The following is a 23375-nucleotide window of genomic DNA, read 5'->3' on the forward strand; positions in this document are numbered from 1 at the left end:
TATCAAGAACTTATACGATACACACACACAGTGAATAATTCAATTAAAAATGGGTGAAAGACATGAATAGACATTTCTCCAAAGAAGACGTCCAGATGGCCAATGAATACATGAAAAGATGCTCAACATCACTGATCATCAGGGAACTGCAAATCAAAGCCACAATGAGATGTCACCTCATACCTGTCAAATGTATCAAAAACATAAGAAACAAGTGTTGGCAAGGATGTAGACAATAACACTCATGTGCTGTTGGTGGGAATGCAAACTGGTGCAGCCACTGTGGATAACATCATGGAGATTCCTCAAAATATTAAAAATTGAAATACTATATGGTCCAATAATTTCACTATTGGGTGTTTACCCACAGAAAACAAAAACACTAACTCAAAAAGATATATGCACCTCTATGTTTATTGCAGCATTATCTACAAGAGCCAACACATGAAAGCAATGTAAGTTGACAACAGATGAATGGATAAGAAACACTGGAATATTACTCAGCCATAACAAAGAATGAGATCATGCATTTGGACAATATGGATGGACATAGAGAGTATTATGATAAGTGAAATAAGTCAGAGAAGGAAAGTGCTATATGGTTTCACTCACATTTAAGAAACAAAGAAACAAAGAAAAAAAAGAGACAAATACAAAAACAGACTCTCAAATACAGAGAACAAACTCATAGTTGCCAGAGAGGAGGAGGGTGAGGGAGGTGAAATAGATAAACGCTATTAATAGATTTATTGTGAAGAGCACTGAGTAAAGAATAGAATTGCTGAGTCATTATACTGTACTACTGAAACTAGTATACCACTGTTAATGCTTCAATTTAAAAAAAAGAAGAAATGAAAAACTTAGAGCTCAATAGCACATTCATGGTGGTATAAGGAAAAAAAAAAACAATGAACCTATCAATAGAGGACATATCAGGGCATCTGCGTAGCTCAGTTGGTTAAGTGACTCTGTTTCAGCTCAGGTCATGATCTCAAAGTCATGAGATCAAGCCCTACGTTGATCTCCACGCTCAGTCTGTGTTGGATTCTTTCCCTCTTCCTCCCTCAAAGGAAGCAAAGGAAGGAAGGAAGGAAGGAAGGAAGGAAGGAAGGAAGGAAGGAAGGGAGGGAGGGAGGGAGGGAGGGAGGGAGGGAGGAAGGAAGGAAGGAAGGAAGGAAGGAAGGAAGGAAGGAAGGAAGGATCTTTTTAAAAAATGGAGGACATATCAATTGAACTTACCCAACCTGAAAAAAAATTTGAAAAATTAACAGCCTCAGAGACCTGAAGAACAATATCAAACATAATGATCTAAATTTAACATAAGACCCAAAGGAGAGAACATAGAAGAGAACAGAAAAATATTTGAGGAAACAATGGCTGAAGAATCCTAAAATTGATAAATAGCATTAACACGTAACATCCAAATAGCTCAACCAAGCCCAAATAGGATGAATACTAACACACAAATACCTAGATTTAATGTAGAGAAATTGGTGAAAACTAAAGAACCAGAGAAATTCCTGAAGGCAGTAAAAAAAAAAATTATAGGAGAAAATCAATACATTTAAAAGCTGACTTTTTTGTAAAATAGTGGGGTTCAGAAGGCAGAATATCAACAATATACAAATTATGGAAAGACCCCAAATGTCCATTGACTGATGAATGCAAAAAGAAGATGTGGTATATATACATAATGGAATATTACTCAGCCATCAAAAAACAATGAAAATTTGCCATTTGCAATGACATGAATAGAGCTAAGTGCCATTTGCAATGACATGGATAGAGCTAAGTGAAATAAGTCAGAAAAGACAAATAGCATATGATTTCATTCATATGTGGAATTTAAGAAACAAGCGATCATGGGGGAAAAAAGAGGCAAAGCAAGAAACAGACTCTTAACCATAGAGAACACACTGATGGCTACCAGAAGGGAGGTGGGTGAGGGGATGTGTTAAATAGGTGATGGGGCTTAACGAGTACACTACTTGTAATGAGCACTGGGTACCGTAAGTGTTGAATCACTAAACTTTACACCTGAAACTAATATTACCCTGTATGTTAACTAAATGGAATTTAAATAAAAACTAAAAGACCTAAGGGGGGAAAAAAAGAAGGCAGTGAAAAATTACATTCAAATACAGGAAAGAAAATAATGAGCTGTCAAGGCAAAAACCGTATATCCAGAAAAAATATATTCCAAATATTAAGATGAAATAAAAACAATCTCAGATAAACAAGGGTTGAGAGACTCACTGCTAAGCAAAGTGCCTTATGAGAAATACTAAAGTCAGTCCATAAGGTATTAATTCAAACCCACAGGAAAACATGAAGAGAACTGTATAGGACCAACATGTGGGTTAATATGAAAGACTATAAATGTATTATTTCCTGTTTCTCTTAAGTTCTTTAAAAGGCAACTGATTATATAGAGAGCAATAAATAAGATACTGTTGTTGGGTAATGATTCATGGAAATGTAATCTGTGTGAACAGAATGGGGCAGAGAATAGAAATATGTTAGAACAAATTTTCTATAATTCACAAAAATTAAGTTCAAATATATCTAAGTTAGAGTGTGATAAATTCAGATGCATAATAATATAATCGCTATAGTCACCACTGAAAAAGTACATCGTAAACATATTGGGGAAAATAGAATCGTACACTAAAATACACATTTAAAATATAGGAGGTAGTAAAAGAGGATCAGAGGAACAAAATACACAAAAGAAACAGAAAACAAATAGCAAATGACCAACTTAAATATTTATTTCTTTATTTAGAGAGAGAGACAGAGGGGACAAGCAGGAGGGGTAGAGGGAGAAGGAGAGAGAATCTCAAGCAGATTCTGCACTGAGCACAAGGCCTGATGTGGGGCTCGATCTAACCACCCTGAGATCATAACCTGAGCCAAAACCAAGAGTTTGACACTTGACTGTGCCACCCAAGATCCACAGCAAATGACCAGTTTAATTCAAAGATATCAATATTACATAAAATACAGATGGTCTAAATACCTCACTTAAAAATAAGACATTTTCAGATGGCATAAAAAAGCAAGATCTAACTAAAAGAAACACTTTTCATTCAAAAATACAACTACCTTTAAAGTAAAAGAATGGAAAGATATACCATGAAAATGGTAAACATAAAAATGTTGGAATAGCTGTAATAAATGACAAAATAAATTTAAGAAAATAAGTATTATGGGGTGCCTGGGTGGCACAGTCAGTTAAGCATCGGACTCTTGATTTTGGCTCAGGTCATGATTGCAGGGTCCTGGGATCCAGCCCCATGTCAGGCTCTATGCTCAGCAGGGAGTCTGCTTGAGATTCTCTCTCTCCTTCTCCCTCTGCCCCTCTCCTTGCTCATGCTATCTCACTCTCTCAAATAAATTAATTAAATCTTTTTTAAAAAAGAAAGTAGTACAGAGAGAAAAAGAGAAACTTAATAGTGATAATGGGGTCAATACTTTAGGAAGCTGTAACAATTAATTACATATGCATCTAACAATAGAGTTTCAAAATATACAAAGCAAAAATTGACAGGATTTAACGAATACGCAACTAAACAATAAAACTTGAATATTTCAATACTCCACTCTCAATAATTGATAGAAAGTCAGTGTAGCTATAGATGAGTATGCAACAATATCAACCCATTCAACCTTACTGACATACATAGAATGCTGCACCCAACTAACCATAGAAAAACCACTGACACACATATGGAACATTCTCTCAAATAGACCATATGATAGACCATAATGTAAAGGTTAATAAATTTAAAAGGTTAAATTATTAAATATATGTTCTAGGCCACAGTGGAGTTAAATCAGAAAACAGCAATAAAAAGAAATCTGTGAAATTTTCAAGTATTTGAAAGTTAAACAACCCAGCGGTTCTAAATAACCCAAGGGCCAGAGAAGAAAGCATAAGTAAAATTATAAAATACTGTAAAGTAAATGAGAAAAACAATATTTGAAAATTTCTGAAATGCAGTTAAAGCAGTGCTTAAAGAAAAGTTTATAAGCATTAAATGTCTATATCATAAAACAATAAACCATCACATCAATAACCTAAGTTTTCAAAAAAAAAAAAAACCCAAATATCTAAGTTTTCCCCTTAAGAAACCAGAAAAAAAGAAAATGAAACAGAAAGCAAGCAGAAAGAAAGAATAAAGATTATAGCAGAAATAACTGAAACACAATAGAAAAAAAATCAATAAAACTAAAAGTTGATTCTAAGAATAGATCACTAACACGACAACTCTTTAACTTCAAAAAAGAGAGTCCAAAAATTACCAAACAAGAATTAAAGAAGGAATACTATCAACCCTAATGAAATTAAAAAGGATTAAAAAGACATTATTATGAACAACTCTATATACCCCAGCAATTTAGACAACTTAGATAAATGGATAACTTTCTAGACACAATTTATTAAAACTGACTAGAAGAAAAAGAAAATCTGAATAGACCTAAAAACAAATAAAGTGACTGAATTATTAATTTAAAAACTTTCTATAAAAAAAGCAGCCCACCCAATCCCCATGACTTGAAGGATAAACTCTATCAAACATTAACAAAATAATGCCAATTCTTCACACACTTTTTAGAAACAGAAGAAGTGGAAAGACTTCCCAAGTTATTCTATAAGGCCAGCATTATCCTATTATGAAAACCAGATATGGACACTGCCAGAAAACTATAGAATAAAATCTGTCATGAATATATAAATATACAAAAATCATTAGGGGGGAAAAAAAAAAGCATGGGGCACCTGGGTGGCTCAGTTGTATCTGACTCTCGGTTTCAGCTCAGGTCATGATCTCAGGGTCATGAGATTCAGCCCCTGTCAGACTTTGTGTGGAGTCTACTTAAGATTCTCTCTCTCTCTCTCTCTCTCTCTCTCTCTCTCTCTCTCTCCCTCTGCCCTTCCCCCAGCTCTCACTCACACTCTCTCTCAAGAAAATAAAATCTTAAAAAAAAAAAAAAAAAAACCAACTGCCCAGCACCAAAAGAAGGGATGATACACCATAAGAAAGTGGGATACATCTCCCAAATCCAAGATTGGTTTAATCACGTAATCAATTATATAAAATTAAGGGATACACCACATTAATAGTGTAAAGTGAAACACATACACACACACACACACACACACAAGCAGTATCTCATTGGATTCATTAAAGCATTTAAAAAAATCCAAACAACTTCATGGTAAAAAGTCTCAATAAATTGAGAATAAAATGGATCTTTATTCTTGAGAATAAAATGGATGAAGGACATCTATGAAAAATCCACAGCTACCATAATATTTAGTGGTGACAGTCTAAAGGCTTTCTTTCTAGATTTGGGAACAGGGCAAGGATATGTGCTCTCATTGTTTCTATGCAGCACTGTACTGGAGATTTAGCCAATGTACTAAAGTAAAAACAAAATTAATGACATCCAGATTGAAAAGAAAGTAAAACAGTCTTTACTCACAGATGGCATGGTTCATAGAAACTAGAAAGGAATATAGAAACTTTCAGAGAATCACACTAAAAGCAACTAGAAAAAACAAGTTAGTGAGATCCCAGGATGTGAGGGAAACATACAAAGTCATATTTTTATATGAAAATAAGAACATAATTCCATTCACAATAAGTTCAAATAAATAAAATGTATTTTTAAAACGTAACTAAGGATATGCAGGGCATGTAAGACACTGACACCTGCAAAATACTACTGAGTAAAATTGAAGAAATAAAAGGAGAAACATTCTATAATCATAGATTGAAGGTCTCAATATTGTCAAGATGGCAAATATCATGATATTTTATTTATAAATTAAATGCAATTCCCATCAACGTCTCTGCAGGCTTTGTGTAGAAACCCATAAACTATCACTCAAATTGGCATAAGGATGCAAAGAACCTAAAATAGACAAAATAATTTCAAAGAAAAAAAGACAGTTGGATGTGACTTATATTATATAATTTTAGAGACAACAGAACACACCACAGTAATCAACATTGTGTGCTAAACACAAAAAGACAGCGTATAGATCAATGGAATAGAATTGAGAGTTCAGGAAGAAAAGAAAACAAGCTTAGACTTGGGTTGACTGGTTTTTCAGCAAAGGTGCCAAGATAATTCCACAAGGGCTGTGTTTAGAACAAATAATGCTGGGAAAATTAAATATCCACGTACAATAAAATGAACTTAAGACTCTTAACTCTTACTTCACACCATCTACAAAAAATACATCAAAATGGACCACACACCTAACTGTAAGAGCTAAGACTAAGACACCAAAAGGACAATTAATAAAGAAAATTGATAAAGAGGATTTTATCAAATTCTAAAATTTATGTTTCAAAGTTTACTACTAAGAAAATGCAAATGCAAACTGTGGAAACAGTGCAAGTGTCCACCAACTTGGATGAACAGATAAAGGAGATACACAATGGAATATTACTGTCATAAAAAAAAAGAATGAAATTGTGCTATATGCAATGACATAAAAGGAGCTAGAGTATTAAGCTAAGCAAAATAAGTCAGTCAGAAAGACAAATACCATATGATTTCACTGATACATGGAATTTAAGAAACAAAACAAAGGAGTATAGAGGAAAAAGAGAGAGAGGCAAACCAAGAAAGACTCTTTAACTACAGAGAACAAACTAATGATTACCAGAGGCAAGGTCGGTAGGGGTGGGTGGGTGAAAGAGGTGATGGGGATTAAGGAGTGCACTTGCTGTGAGGACCACTGAGCACTGCAGGGAAGTGTTGAATCACTACATTGGACACCTGAAACTAATATTACACTGTATGTTAACTAACTGGAATTTAAATAAAAACTTTAAAAAAGGAAAATGCAAATAAAAGCCCAACCTACAGGAAAATATTAGCAAATAATATATCTGAAAAAGGACATGCATCTAAACATATAAGAACTCTACAACTCAAAAATAAGAAGATAACTAAAAACCGGACAATTTAAATGCACATGTCACTAAGCAAATATACTAAGTACATGCAAAAACAGTATCATTAGTCATTACAGAAATGCAAACTGACTCCCCAGTAAAGTACCACATACTCTCTTAGAATGGCAAAAATACCAAGTGCTGGCAAAGATATACTGAAAGTAAAACCCTAACATGTTACAAGTGGAATGTAAAATGGTACAATCACTTCTGAAGTGTTTGGCCATTATCTGAAATGTTCAACAAAAACTTAACATAAAATCCAGTAATCCCACTCCAAAGACTCTATCCATAATAAATTATAACATTTGTCCATACAACATGTACTCAAATGTTCATAGCAACATTAAGCGTAATAGTCAAAACCTGGTTAACAATGCAACTGAGGGGCGCCTGGGTGGCGCAGGGGTTAAGCGTCTGCCTTCGGCTCAGGGCGTGATCCCAGCCTTCCGGGATCGAGCCCCACATCAGGCTCCTCCAGTAGGAGCCTGCTTCTTCCTCTCCCACTCCCCCTGCTTGTGTTCCCTCTCTCGCTGGCTGTCTCTCTATGTCAAATTAATAAAATCTTTAAAAAAAAAAACAACAATGCAACTGAATATCAACTGCTGAATTAATAAAGTGTGGTGTGACTACAGAATAAATGTTACTCAGCAATACAAACTACTGACACTTGCTACATCATGAATGAACTTAAAAATATTATACTAAGTGGAAAAAATCCAATGTAATACACTGATACATAAGTATATAAGGCACTAAGAAAGATGCAAAAGACCACATATTGCATGATTCCATTATATTAAATGTCCAGAAAAGGCAAATTTATAAAGAGAGAGATCAGTGGTGCTTAGGGCTGGAGCGTGCGGAACAGTAATTAATTGCAAAATGGACATAAAAGAATTGTGACATGATACAAAAGTTCTAAAACTGTGTTGTGGTGATGGTTGCTTATCTTTATAAACTTACTAAAAATCACTGAACTGCACTCATACAATGAGTAAATGTCGTGAATGTAAATTATAATTCAAAAAAGGTGTTTAAAGATGTAAGGACAGCAGTAGAGAAGAAAACAGCCCAGCCCAAAGTGTCAGTGGGTAAGCAGAGCTTCTGTTAAGTCCTCATTTACTTTCCACTCACTGTCTGGCATATTTTGGCCACTAAAGATCAGTTCTGATATTCTTCTGTTGACTATCAGAGATCACCGAACCCCCATTTCCTAAGATAAGCTGACTTTATTTCTTCCTTGCAACCTGAGAAACTATGATTTACAGAAAGGAGAAAGTCCGTAGTCACTAAACACTAAAAAAAGTTAAGACAGATATTTTAAAATCCTCTTACTTTTAGATGGAAATGGATTCAAAACATGTTAAGCCCATGTGAAATGTGCATAAGAAAAGAAAAAAAACAGTGCTGAAAATTTTGTCAGGAATTATCTTAATTGTACATTATGAATATAATCATTTTACATAATGAAAATTTTATGTGTGCATGTCTGTATGTATTTATCACACAAAACAGAAAGAATAAAACATTGGGAAGAAATACAAAACTAAACAGTAATTATCACCAAAGTAATTTTTCTTTTCATCTGTATATTCTTACTTTAAAAATTTCCTTTAATGAGGACATCATGCCAAGTGAGACAAGTCAGAGAGAGAAAGACAAATACTATGTATGACTTGCATATGCAATCTAAATAAGATGAACTCACAGAAACATAGAGTAGAATGGTGGTTACCAGGGGCTGGACGGTGGGGAAATGAATTAGGGAGATTCTGTTAAAGATGACAAACTTACAACTAGAAAATGAAGAAGTTCTGAAAGCCTAACACACAACTTTGTGATTATCGTCAATAATATTGTATATATACTTCAAAGCTGCTAAGAGACTAGGTATTAAATGTTTGCACCACAAAAGAGAAATGATAATTATGTGACCCTCAGAAGTGTTAGCTGACACCACGATGGTAATCATATTGCAATACATAAAGGTAGCCAATCAACATGTTATGCACTTTAAATCACACGAGGTTACATCTCACTTATACCCCAATTTTTAAAAAATCCCTTTAATAAGAATATGTTACCTTGTATCATAAAAAACACATTTTTATGATCTTAAGGCAATGTAAATTATATACTTTATTTTAAAAGAAAAATATGACACACTGGATCTGCCATATTGGTTTTGTTTTAAAATAAGTTTACCTGTGTGTGTCTGTGTGTGTGTGTGTGTGTGTGTGTGTGTGTGTGTGTGTGTCTGTGTGTCTGTGTGTGGTGGGGGGGCGGAGAGGGGGGTTGTTGGGAGATACAAAACTGATTGACAGGGGATAAATAAAGTAAGGTTCATTCTCAAGCCTTTAAAAGTCACAGAACCTGTAACTACACGATATATGATGTAGCAGGATGGATGTGAGCTATTGAGAAGATAATAATGTATATAACGATTAGATTAACTACATTTAGGCATTTCAACAGCTTAACTTCATTTGTAATACATATATGATGGCCTCTAAGAGATTTATTTAACAACAGCAACATCAAGAACAAATCTTGAGCCTTTTCTGAGCTTCTTCTTTTCCCCAAGGTATCTCAGTTACATATGGATTAAGAACTAAAGTCATAGACACTGAGTAAAACTGGAAAAAAGAAAACTATTATAATAGTACAGCACCATCTTTCAGAACAAGTGGAAATTATACTTATCAAAGTAAGATATTAAAAAATTCAAAATGGAACAATAAATATAAATCAGTAAGATGAAAAAAAATACATGGAAAAATAGCCTTTTTGTTTTTCATAGATGCTCAACAATTTTAACATCAGTTTCTACGAAAATTCACTAAATCCAACAATAGCAAAGTTTTAATTTATAAATGACCTCAATATTCCATTTCTGTCAAAATATTTTATTAAAGTTGCAGGCAACTCTTTCAAAGAAGAAAAAACAAACCTCTGCTAGGCACAGTGTGGAAACCCATCTGCTCAGAGGTGTGAGCTGGATGTAGCAAATTACATCTGCAAGCCTTGCTGCAAATGCCTGCTAATGAAACTCAAGATGTTGATTTTGACTCAAACACCCTATACAGATTGGATCTGACTAGAGTAGAGATCATCTCTCCCTTTCCATGGCAATTGAAATCATATGACAGTTCAACAAACGGCTCCTCATTTTGAACTTCAGAAGTCCAAATTCAGTACAGAATAATCTATGAGAACCCTTTTTGTTCATCCTATCGGTCATTTTGTAATTGGCTTTTTTTTTCCCGCTTTTTTCAAGTCATAATGATGAAGAATTCTTTTTCAGTTATTTATGAACTTGAAGACAAGTCAGAAGTTGACAACCTTTTCATTTCTAAAGTTTTCTTTGCTCCTTTTAGTAACCAAAAACTATTTACTCAACAGCATACTCTACAATCAGTGAGCCCTATTTTGTGCCATTCATTGTGTTAGGTGACAGGATTGACACCATGAACAACAGATACACTTCTTGCCCTTTTCACCCTAGTAGGGAAATCAGATGCTGAATAAAAATAACTAAAATTGGGATAGGAGCATTAAGAGTGATGAGTCAAAAGCAGTAAGAGCACAGAACAGAAGGACCTGGCAAGAGAAGTACAGGGAAGTCTGAAAAAATGAGAAGAAAGGCTAGAGAAGAGATGAAGAAGGAGGTAGTCACATATGTAGCATCTGCTAGTGCCCTGCAATAGGACAGAGATGTCCTTGCTCAAAGAACACAGAAAATGATACTAAGGCTGGGGTTGGGCGGTAGCTAGCGATGAGAGAGTGGCCCTACTTTTCTCTACAGAAGCACTGGATATGAATTTCCTTTCTAAATCATAGGGCAGCATGATTCACAACAGATAGATAGAGAGATAGATGTAGATATGAACACAAACACTGCAATACATTAAAGTATTTCCATCAAAATAAGAGGTCTGAAGCACAAAACCTTGGTTACATAGGAAGCTATTCTTTGTTGCTCATTCCATCATAAATTTAAATAATTGGTTTCAATAAATTACAGTTTTAATAGAAATTTAGAACTCATAATGATAACCAAGCAATACCAAAGACAAAGAGCAAGAAAAAAATAATTTAACAGGTGTTGTGAGAACAAGAAAATAAAAAGAAAAAGTTTTAATCAAAAATATGGTATTCATAACCACCAAATGGTGAGATTCATCTCAAAATTTTAATTAAAACTCAAAGTTGCTTCTATAATAGAATATATAAAGAATAAGTCATTAAGTTCCATTTTTGTTTAAATTATCCTACCTTGACTTCTGTTCCTTGCAACCTAAGAATACCAAGGCATATACATCTAGATACCACCCTCTCTGTCTTCCTCAAATAACTTAAAAAAAAAAAAAAACCACTGTAGATTTGTTATATCAATTCTTCATGAGAGTGTTCAAGATGGTGACATAGGAAGACCCTGAACTCACCTCCTTCCATGGACACAGTAACTTAAAACTGTATATGGCATCGTTCTCCTCTAAAAAGGACCTGAGACCTAGAGAAGCAGCACCTCCCCACGAAAGACAAGAGAGAAACATGTAAGAGGGTGGAAGAGGCAGACATGGCCTTGCCCAAAAACCACCCCACATGAGGCACAACTGGGAGGGATCCTACAAATACAGAACACTCCCTGGAAAAGTTGAGGGACTGTGCCCCACATCAGTAATCCTGACCTTGGGGCACAGTAAAGACAAGGTCTAAAATGTCTAGTTTTTAGTATCAACAAAGATTAAGACCAGGTGAATCACAGTACTTTAGGAAACAAAGATCTGTTCTCAAGGGGCTTGCCCCCAAACCTATTTGCCCTGTGATCCATCACAAAAGCAAAAAATAAAAAGCACCTAGACCATATGAGAGGAACACCCATTTACTAGAGTTACAGTGGCTACCAAAGAGAGAGGAATCTGCAAGGAAAAATAATTAATTAATTAATTTTAAAGATTTACAAAAGGAATCTGCAAGGATTTTAACAGTGTGGATGGAAGTGCTGTCAACAGTCATTTTTGCAATCTCATCCCACCTTGTTGGTGAAGGAGCCAACAAGTACCATTTTAGGTAGACCCTTCTAGGCTGCTGGAACCACATGCGGGGCTCAATCCCTTGACCCTGAGATCTTGACCTGAGCTGAAATCAAGTATGAAACACCCAACGGACCAAGCCAAACAGGCACCCCTACTTTCTACCATCTTAATTAGAATGTGTCTTGGTATGAGTGGGCGTGGTCTGCCTACCACTCACCATGAACAGGCTGGGTAAGCCTCCTGCACTGCCCACTCCCATGTAGCACCCAACGTGTAAAAAAAAGCCAGATGAATGCCCCAAGCCACGCCCAATCCACCAAGAGAGCAAGCCACAACCAGGATAGGCAAGCAGTTGGAAGCCCACTCTCCCCATGCAGTAGTCAAGATACAATAGGCCAGGTGAGTACCCGGAGCCCTACCTTTCACACATAGCAGCTGCAGCCCTATGAAAGCCAGTGGATGAACAGCCCACAGGAGGGATGCCCACAGCGTCCCTAGATCTGGCAGCCACAGGAGACAGTGCTTCTGGGCCACACAAAACAGCTCCTACACAAAACTATTGCTTCAAGGCTGAGGGAGGTAGCCATTTCACCTAATAACATACAAACAGAGAAACAAGCAAAATGAGTAGCCAGAGGAATGTATTCCAAACCAAAAAAAAAAAGGCAAATCTGCAGAAAAAGATCTTAATGAAATGGAGAGATGCAACGCACCAGACAGTGTTCAAAGTAATGGTCATAGAGATGCTCACCTATCTAAGCAATGGAGGAAATCAACAGTAACGTCAACAAAGAGAGAGTAAGAAAACATGAAACATACGAAATCTGAACTTATAAGTACACTAGAGGAGTTCAACAGCAGACTGGATGAAACGGAAGCATGATCAGTGAGCTGGAAAACAAAGGAATGAAAGAAGTGAGGATACCTAAGGGACCTCTGGGACAACATCAAAAGGAATAACATTCTCATTATCCAGGTCCCAGAAGGAGAAGAGAGAGAAGTCGAGAAAAATTATTTGAAGAAATAATGGCTAAAAACATCCGTAATCTGGGGAAAGAAATAGACATCCAGATCAAGGAAGAGAGGCCCAAATAAGCCCAAAGAGAAACACTTCAAGACACATTCTAATTAAAATGGTAAAAGGTAGGGGCACCAGTGTGGCTCAGTAGGCTGGGCATTCGATGCTTGATTTCAGGTCAAGATCTCAGGGCCAAGGGATCAAGTACCACATCTGGCTCTGCTCTCAGCAGGGAAGCTACTGGATTCTCTCTCTCTCTCTCTCTCCCTGCTCATACTCTCTCTCTCAAATAAACAAATCTTTTAAAAATAAGTAATTAAATAAAATGGTAAAAGGTAAACAGAAAATCTTAAAAGTAGCAAGAGAAAAAAAAACATATTGCATACAGGGAAAACCCCATAAAGCAATTAGTAGATATTTTGGCAGAAACTTTACAGGCCATAAAAGAGTGGCATGACATATTCAAAGCACTAAAAGGAAAAAATGGCCAACCAAGAATTCTCCACCCAGACGTTATCATTCAGAGAGATTAAGAATTTTCCAGAAAAGCAAAAGCTAAAGGAGTTCATCACTACTTAAACAGTCTTATAAGAAATGTGGTCCATATATACAATGGAATATTATTTAGCCATCAAAAAGAATGATTTCACAACATTTGCAGCAACATGGACGGGACTGGAGGAGATTATGCTAAGTGAAATTAAGTCAAGCAGAAAAAGACAATTATCATATGGTTTCACTCATCTATGGAACATAAGAAATAGGAAGATCGGTAGGAGAAGGAAGGGAAGAATGAAGGGGGGGTTAACAGAAGGGAGAATGAACCATGAGAGACTGTGGACTCTGGGAAACAAACTGAGGGCTTCGGAGGGGAGGGGGGTGGGGGATTGGGATAGGCCAGTGATGGGTATTAAGGAGGGCACATATTGCATGGTGCACTGGGTGTTATATGCAAATAATGAATCATGGAACATTACATAGAAAACTAAGGATATACTGTATGGTGACTAACATAATAAAAAATTATTATAAATAAAATAAAATAAAATAAATGTTAAAAACACTAAACTAAAGGGGGCGCCTGGGTGGCACAGTGGTTAAGCGTCTGCCTCTGGCTCAGGGCGTGATCCCTCTTCTGCTATGAGCCTGCTTCTTTCTCTCCCACTCCCCCTGCTTGTGTTTCCTCTCTCGCTGGCTGTCTCTATCTCTGTCGAATAAATAAATTAAAAAAAAAAAAAAGACTAAACTAAAAATAAAATTTACTATTTAATAAGAAGAAAACATACAAAAGTAAAAATATTGCTGGAAAAGGTAAATAAATAATAGAAGTAGTAGACATACCACTATAAACCAAGTAGGAAGAGTAAAAGACAAAAGAAGTAAAATTAAGTAAAAATATAATAATTAAGTTCAGGGATACATCAAATAAAAAGATGTAAAATGTATCATCAAAAATATGAAACATAAGGTGGGGGAAAGTAAAAATATAAATCTCTGGAATGTGTTGAAAATTAAGTTACTATCAACTTTAAAAAGATGGTTATATACATAAAAAGATATATGTAAACCTCATGGTAACCACAAAGAAAAAATTTACAGTAAATGCACAAAAGAAAAAAAGAAGTAAATCTAAATATAACACTAAAGAAAACAACCAAAGCATCAGAGAGAAAAAGAGGAAGAAAGGCAATGGAAAGGAACTACAAAAACAGTCAGGAAACAATAAACAAAATGGCAGTAAGTTATACCTACAATAGTTATTTTAAATGTAAATGAAGTACACTCTCCAATCAAAAGACACAGAAGGGCTGAATGAATTAAAAACAAAACCCATATATAAGCTGCCTACAACAGACTCACTTTAAATCTAATGACACACAATGACTCAAAGTAAGGATGGAAAAGGATATTCCATGCAAATCGTAATGAAAAGAAAGCTGGGTTAGCAATACTTATGTCAGACAAAATAGACTTTAAAACAAAGGACAGCATTACATAATAATGAAAGAGTCAGTCCAACAAGAGGACATAACATTTATCAATATTTACGCACCCAATATAGAAACAACTAAATACACAAAGCAAATACTAACAGAAGACAGAAATAGAGAGCAGTATAATAATAGTCTGAGATTAATACTCCACTTATATCAATGAAGACATAACCCAGACATAAAATCAACAAGGCAACATTGACCTTAAAGGATCAGAGGGACTAAAGAGATATATACAAAACATTCTATCCTAAAGCAGAAGCAGTACTTTTTTTTCAAGTGCACACAGAACATTCTGCAGGACAGACTGAATGTTAGGCTACAAATCAATTAATTCAAGAAGACTGAAATCACATCAAGTATCTTTTCCAACCACAAAGGTATGAAACTAGAAATCAATTATAAGAAAAAATACGGATAAACACATGGAGACTAAACACATGGAGACTAAACAACATGCTATTAGACAACCAATGATTCAATGAAGAAATCAAAAAGGACAGCAAAAAATATCTTAAGAAAAAATGAAAACAGTAACACAAATTTCCAGAATCTTTGGGATGCAACAATTCTGCTTCTGTATTTATCTGAAGGAAGTAAAAATGCTAATTTTAAAAGATCTATGTACCTCTTTGTTATTCACAGCATTATTTACAATAGCCAAGGTATATAAGCAACTTAAGTGTTCATCGATAAATGAATGGATAAAGAAAATGTGGTATACATATGCAACGGAATATTACTCAGCCATTAAAAAGGATTATTTTGCCATTTGCAACATCATGGTTGGACCTAGAGAATATTATGCTAAATGAAATAAGTCAGACCGAGAAAGACAAATATCATATGATTTCACTTATATATGGAATCTGAAACAGAAAAAAAAATGAACAAACAAAACAGAAGACTTGACACAGAAAACAAACTAGTGATTACCAAAAGGACAGGGGTAGGAAGAGGGGTGAAATAGGTAAAGGGGATTAAAAGGTACAAACTTCCAGTTATAAAATAAAGTCATAGGGATATAATGTACAGCATCATCAATAATATTGTAATAACTTTGTACAGAGACAGATGGTAGCTAGACCTATCATAGTGATCTCTTTTAATTATAAAAATATCAAATCACTATCATACATCTGAAACTAATAAAATATTGTATGTCAAGTACATTTCAATAAAAAATTCTTCATTTTCTGTTTAGTCCTTAAGCCACCATAATCTGAATTGCATTAATACCAGTCCTCTGAAAATACTGTGATAAGAGAAATCAATCACGTAAAATTGTCAAATTCCTTTCAAATCTTTTAGTCCTTATCTTATTGAGCACTCCTGCCATATTTAAAATGATCTAATCATTTCTCTTCCATGATAGTACTGCATCCTGGTTTTTCCTCTACTTACCTTACCTTTTAAGATTCTCTCCCTCCCTCTCCCTTTGCCCCCCACCCCATCCCTCTAAAAAAAAGAAAAAATTAAGGGACAAACTATTTGAATCTTGCAAAAATTATTTCAGAGTTAAAACAAAAAAGGTGGGGAAGCACTACCTGGCTCATTTTATGAGGCTAGCAGATCCTTGATAGGACACACAATAGCTGTTACGATAATAAAGAACTCCTAATAACCAAAAGCAAATACCAAAGAATGGATATATCCAATATGCTAGAGAAAGAATCCTTGCATCAGAACAAACATCACACAAGAAGACCTCTAAAGAAGTTCCTTCTAATGGTTAGAATTCTATGATTTTATGATAATGCTATCCATATTATTAAGTACTGGCATTCACTTCTGGAAGTGAAATCATTCCTACTTCTGATAAACCTAAGAAAACCACTTTTCAATGGAAATTCCAATACAGAGTAAGGGAGAGAGAAATCAACATCAAGTCAAAGTCAAAAACTGTGCAGACTGAATCTCCTTTTCAATAATAGTATGTGTAGAATCTGAATGATGTCAGCATTCATATACTTACATCCTAATAATATGAACAAGGTGCGGAACTGTTTAGCACTGTAAAAAATTTGAACGCTGTTATTAAAATACAGATTCACATTATTTACTTTGACTCAAAACTTTTCCAGGTTCACATATTGTTTGAGATGAATATGTCAAAGTTCAAAAGGGTATGAATTTGCAACCAAAAAACTGCAGTATCAGAAATAAAGTATTTCTAAAAAGTCATGTTTCAAATCATTGCACAACTACCTACTTTAACAAATGAGAAATCTAGAAATACATTATGCTTGATGTAAATAGTACATTCATTTTATTATATATATCTTTTAATAAATCAAGGCGCTTAAATTAAGATCTACTTATCATTCTTAGTTCAGCCTAATGCAAACATCCAAAACCAACTGTCTCCTCAATGTGTCTGCGCTTCGCCATTTTCGGGATGATTCTGTATGGCACAGGATCTTTTGGAGTCTCCATTTATACACACATGAATATGATTAAAAGGTGTGGATGTCAATAAATGGCATCCCTTAGTTCAGATACTTTGTACACCTTTCTTTTTAGATCCACTTTGTAGATCACTTAGTCCATTTTCATGTGGATCTTTCGCTGAGAAGACTGATTTACATAAGCACTGGCATATTAAAAAAACAAAGCTAGAAATATTATTATAAAGCATAACAACCATAGGAAGAATTTTTTTTAAATGTACCTTCTTCAAGGATTGGTCGTGGAATGACAAATGGAATCTCCTGCAGAGGTTCCGTATACTTGTGGCCAGCACTAATAATCTTTATTTGAGGCAAACAAAGGACAAGCATTCCTGGCATGCTGGTTTGTCCATGGTACCAACTTCTTACTGTTCCAGGAATGTCACCAGATACAATTGTACTTGGGGAAGGCAGGCTATCATTTGGAACAAACACACAACAAGACTGTACTTCAAGCTAGAAAAAAAAAAAAAAGCAAAATTAAAATATTGGTAATGGACTAAATAAGGGAGTAAACATACTCTTAAATACCTAATATCTTTACGAATAAACAGGCAAGCTAAAAAAAGAAATGGGCCATACTTATATCTTTATTACGTTTACTAAAGAACACAATAAACAAAAAGATGTCATTGCTTGCTATAAATTTGAGCAAAAAGGCACAGTGACATGAGATGAAAACATATCTGCCTTTCCACAGTTCCTTCCAAGAAACATGACTGAACTAGAAAATGTGTTGGCAAAAAAAGGTGAGAAAATCCTCCTTCTATTGCAGTTCATTAGATTTTGTTAACACCAGCTAAGGCCTTAGAACCTACTAGCATTATACTGTACTCACTTAAAACACATACACATATGTACATACATACCTACATACATACACACCTATACAGACACACACACACACATACACAGCTATTTCTATGTGGATCTGACCTTTTTATTTTACTTTACACACTAAAATATAAGGAAAAAATGTTTAAAATGTTGAGATTCTATCTCTAGACAAACATTAAAATGTATCACATACTTTTTTTATATACATGTATACCAAGATTCAAGTGTGTATGACATTTTATATGTAAAGATACACGGTAATGAAGAAAATTGAGAGGACTTAAAAATCAGAGCATTATTCCTCGCTTTTCTCACACCTCAAATTATATTTAAATTTTGATTTCATGTGCAATTTTTATGGTTTCTTATCCCCAGTGTGGTGACTTAGGTTGCCAGGCCCTTAGAGAGTTAACATAGGACTAAGCAAGCCCAAATCAAAAATTAAATTCATCGTGAGTTCTTAGTTCAAAAGCAATGTAGGTTCAAGCTACTAGTCTTGGTTAGTTCTTACAAAGTAATATTTTGTAACCTGGTTCACAAATTGTCCGAACAGCCTAGTATGCTTAAATTATTCTTAAGAAAATATAAAATATCATCTGTTAATTTTCTATAAAATACTTGGCATACAAAGATATTACCCGAAGGTGTAACAAAATCTAAAATTTGTTTGATAAATGCCCGGATAGTCTAGCAAATGACGAGACTGTATTTTGTAAAAGATAACTAAGAATACAGTATTATACCTTCCCTTGGGGTTAATACAGTCCTTAGTGAGAACATGATATGTAACAGGTCTGGAATTCCTTGATACGATAAATAATTTGCCAGCCTTATAAATAAGCTAACTTACTCATCTTTGCTTCAACATTTCTGTGCATGGAACACACTGATGAATTCAGTGAAGAAAAATATAAGTAAAACTTTGTAAAAATAAATACACTGGTTCATGAAGTATGACCTCATTTCTTAGTTCTAGAATTTTATCTTGCAACTTAATTTAAATGTGTATATGTTAAGTAGTTCATTAAGATTACATTTTTTATTCTGAAACAGAAGTATAAATTGTCTCAGATGCATTACATTTATCTATTTAAATATTTAACATAATTACTGATGTTCCAGTTCACAAGGTAATATGGTGTAGTGAGAACATATTCTCCCATATTAATTATGGTTATAGTGTCAAACTAAAAAGAGTCAGTATTTAACACTTCATGTAGGTATTGAAGCTATGTTAAGAAATGTTTTCAAGAATATGAGGTAATTAGCATAATATGCCACACTATACAAATATATACATGCATATCATCTGAAATAAATTTAAGTTGTGCCAAGATTTCCAAAACCACAATACATTCCAAAATTCCACTAATTCAAAATAAATTATTTCATCAAATTTAGCTTGAGATATACAACTTTGAAAAATAAACTTTCTAAAATATGATGTGTTACGGAGATTCCTTTAATGATAAGAACCAAAACATACATATAATCCAAATTGCTCAAACTTATTATAATGTTACATCTATTATATATACTATAGCTATCACATAAATCTTTTTACACTTTTTAAAATAACTGTAAAACTGTATGTCTAAAATTGTGGTTTTAATGTAAAATGTTGAGTGATTTATATAAGTGAATATAAATCTGCAGCAGTAAATTTTGCATTAATGTAAGGATCTGACAATCCAAGGGAAAGAAAATGAAGTAATCTGCCAGTAAGAAGTCCTGAAACCGGGGGTCAGATCATGTTCATGGAAACCATCTGGTTGGGACCCTCTGAGCCACACCAAACACAAATGATCTTTTAAAAAAATATCCTATTCATTAATGCATCACAGCTGCACTGAGTGTTACTTCATTTTTCCATGGCAACATCCTTTCTGTTTCAAGGATCTTATTTCAGTTTTGGTAGCAACGTGTTCTTTCGCCAATATTGAACACATTCATGTGTTAAAGTGAAGGGATTATTACAAATTCTTGAAGGAGAACCACCTCTATTTTGATTCCTATTAGGTCAAGGGCTACATATCTAAGTATAATACACGGAGAATAAACCAATGAAGTAGAAATTATTTGGTATTCTTATTTTAATAAATGAAATGATTGTCATGCATTTTTTGAAGTTCCAAGTTTATGTACCATTTGAAAAGATGTATGCCTTTGTGTACCCCAACCCATCTTCCATATGTAAGGTTTGGTAAACTTAGATTCCTCTAATTTGTGTACTATACAACTATGATCACAAGGTAGTTAAAAAGAAGAGACTAAGATAGGTTTCACTTATACATTAATCTGAACAGTTTAATTAGCCCACTGTCTATTGTATAGAATACTTTATATATAAATGCTTTAAAATGTTATACCATATTTTCTGTACTTTTAAATAACATTCCTATTTCCTATTCCCAAATAACATGTTTTCCTTCCTTTAAAACTGAAACTTTAGTGATGATTCTATTTTGTAAACTTTCTAAAGAATGAAATGTTCTCTGCATGAATTTTATTTTTCAGAAGAAAGGGATTAAGGGGGGTAATCAGAAGGGGGAATGAAGCATGAGAGACTATGGACTATGAGAAACAAACTGAAGGCTTCAGAGGGAGGGGGATGGGGGAATGGGATAGACTGGTGATGGGTAGTAAGGAGGGCACGTATTGCATGGTGCACTGGGTGTTATACACAACTAATGAATCATTGAGCCTTACATCGGAAACCGGGGATGTACTGTATGGTGACTAACATAATAAAATAAAAAATCATTTAAAAAAAAAAAACCTAATAAACTATTGTGCTAAATAAAAAAAAAAAAGACTAACATAATATAATAAAAAAAATTAAAATAAAAAAACCAGTTTCAAATAAAAACAAATATGAAGGAACATTTCAGGTTATATTTTCATTCACTTTTTCTTTTATTCATGCATTAATACCTCACATGAACTAAAAGTCAGGAATACAGAGACAAAAGACATAATCCCAGCACTTAAAAAACTTGAAACAAGAGGGTTTTAAAATTCTAATAGCCTTACAGAGTTTTCACTAGAACATATAAGGTCTGTAATGTCAGATACTTTGCCTATTTTGTTTATAGTCTCAGCACATAGTACAGTGTCTAGCATGTACTAGGTACTGAGTAATTATTAAATAGCTAAACACAATTATTTTTATTAGCATCAGATATGGATATTAATTAAAATAATTGTTTAGTGCATGTTGTTCATCATTTCATTCTACATAGACAACCTAGTTGAGTAATTAATAAAACTGACATGTTGGCTAGATGGGTTCAACTCCAGCTGTGGAACCTTTGACATGTTGTTTAATCTCTCCATGACTTCAGTTTCCTCATCTGTACGGGGGGGGGGGGGGGGATCAGCTCTGACATAAAGATGCAATATATTAACTCTCACCTGAAGGTTTTCTAAATAAAATAAAGTCAATGAACATACACTGATTATCTCATATATGTCAGATCCATATATTAGCTCTCATGGATTCATAAGAGATGTTCACAGTCTATTTAAAAAGACTTATGCTTATGATGCAACTATTTATGTACACAGAGGCCACCAAAATATGCAGTATTCCATTTGCACTATAACAAATATATTAACTATTGCCCAAATCAGTTTTCCTATTCTATAAATTCTTAATACACTATGAAAATATTTGAGGTGTCATCATATATAGTAGAAATCTAAATATACCCAGTTTAGGGCATTAAGTTAAAAACCTCAAAAGTGAACCTTAGTTGTCTTCTTTTCCAGATTGTTACAAATCCACATTTTCCCATAAATATCCGCCAAGAGAAAACATGAAAAATGCCTACATTTGAATTCCAGACTTCCTCCTTCTAACAAACTACCATGCAATTGTGGTCACTTTCTCAATGCCTAAAAATAAAAATATGAACCTTGCAAAATTTTATGCATTAATGTAAATAATTACTTTTACAATTAAGATGGCTGGTAGTTGATCTGTCTAGCCTCAAATGTTTACCCTTATTTAATCATGGAGATAGGCCAGAAATTTCACTGGATATGAGGACAGCAAGTGTATCATGCAATATGATTACCGCATTACTGATCATATTCTATATGTAACTTCTTGGCAGAGAGAATTCAATCGGTCTAGCCTAACTAGCTTATGGGACCTGACACACTTTGACACATCAAAATCAAGGAATGTGGGAAGTAGTTCTCTAAAGGAATAACAGATCATTATTAGCAAAAGAAGGAGACCAAGAGGCTTGGTATGGGGAAAAAAAAAGAGTCCACTCTATTATACAGTACACTCAGAAAGCTTCAGAAAGGACAAAAATCACGTAGAAAATGCCATATAACAGAAACTTGATCTTCAATGTAAAAAAAAAAACAGCTGGGCAAAAACTAGGGCAGTGTTCTCCTTTATTAGTGAATTATAGCCCAGAATATTTCTATTTTGTCAACTGCATGCTGTTGCCAATCATGTGCTTCTGGAATAAAATGTAGCTTTTTGAAGTATAATAGATAAGATCTTTGCTGATCAGCCGATAGAGAAAAATTGCAAAGAACTGAGTTTATGCTAATCTTTTGAGAAAAAGGCCCCCAAACCAAGTTCACATTTTAAAAAACTATTCAAGACTACATAAAGTACTATAACATAATCCATTAAGATAAAATGTGGAAGTTACTTTTCCCACTGAAAAACAAATAGGTTACAGTGAATACTGTTAATGTCTAAATGCAAGATATGTCTATCATAAGTAAAAGAGAACATGGGCTTAGCAAATATCAACTTTGGCTGCAAAATCAATTTTCCAGAGATTCTGATTCCAAACACATTCACTTGCTCAAACTTCCACTAAAAGAATAATCCTTTGATGGCTTCAAGTATGATGTTCTGTTTTATCTGATGACAATTTCAGTGTTTTCTGTTTTATATTTTAGTTCATAAAACATCTTGGAAAATGGACACCACTATTTTAAAAACTCAGAATTTTAAGGCCTAGATTTTAATCATTTAATCAGAATCAAGTTTTATCTTTAAACCTTTCCAGGACACATTAACATGT

The 23375-nt window shown here is 34.2% G+C and overlaps 1 protein-coding gene across 7 annotated transcripts in view; it reads right to left on the reverse strand.

Moving 5' to 3' along the window:
• Positions 1–23375, reverse strand: part of VPS13B (vacuolar protein sorting 13 homolog B) — a 760370-nt gene that overhangs the window by 356420 nt on the left and 380575 nt on the right. For all 7 annotated transcript variants that reach the window (XM_087864704.1, XM_087864702.1, XM_087864703.1 and 4 more), the window contains one exon: positions 17703–17937. In XM_087864704.1, coding sequence (XP_087720830.1) covers positions 17703–17937 — 235 coding nt within the window. The remainder of the gene's footprint in view (positions 1–17702; positions 17938–23375) is intronic.

This window comes from Ursus americanus, chromosome 9 (assembly GCF_024610735.1).
Source record: "Ursus americanus isolate L20-20 chromosome 9, mUrsAme1.1.p, whole genome shotgun sequence".
Taxonomy (NCBI): domain Eukaryota; kingdom Metazoa; phylum Chordata; class Mammalia; order Carnivora; family Ursidae; genus Ursus; species Ursus americanus.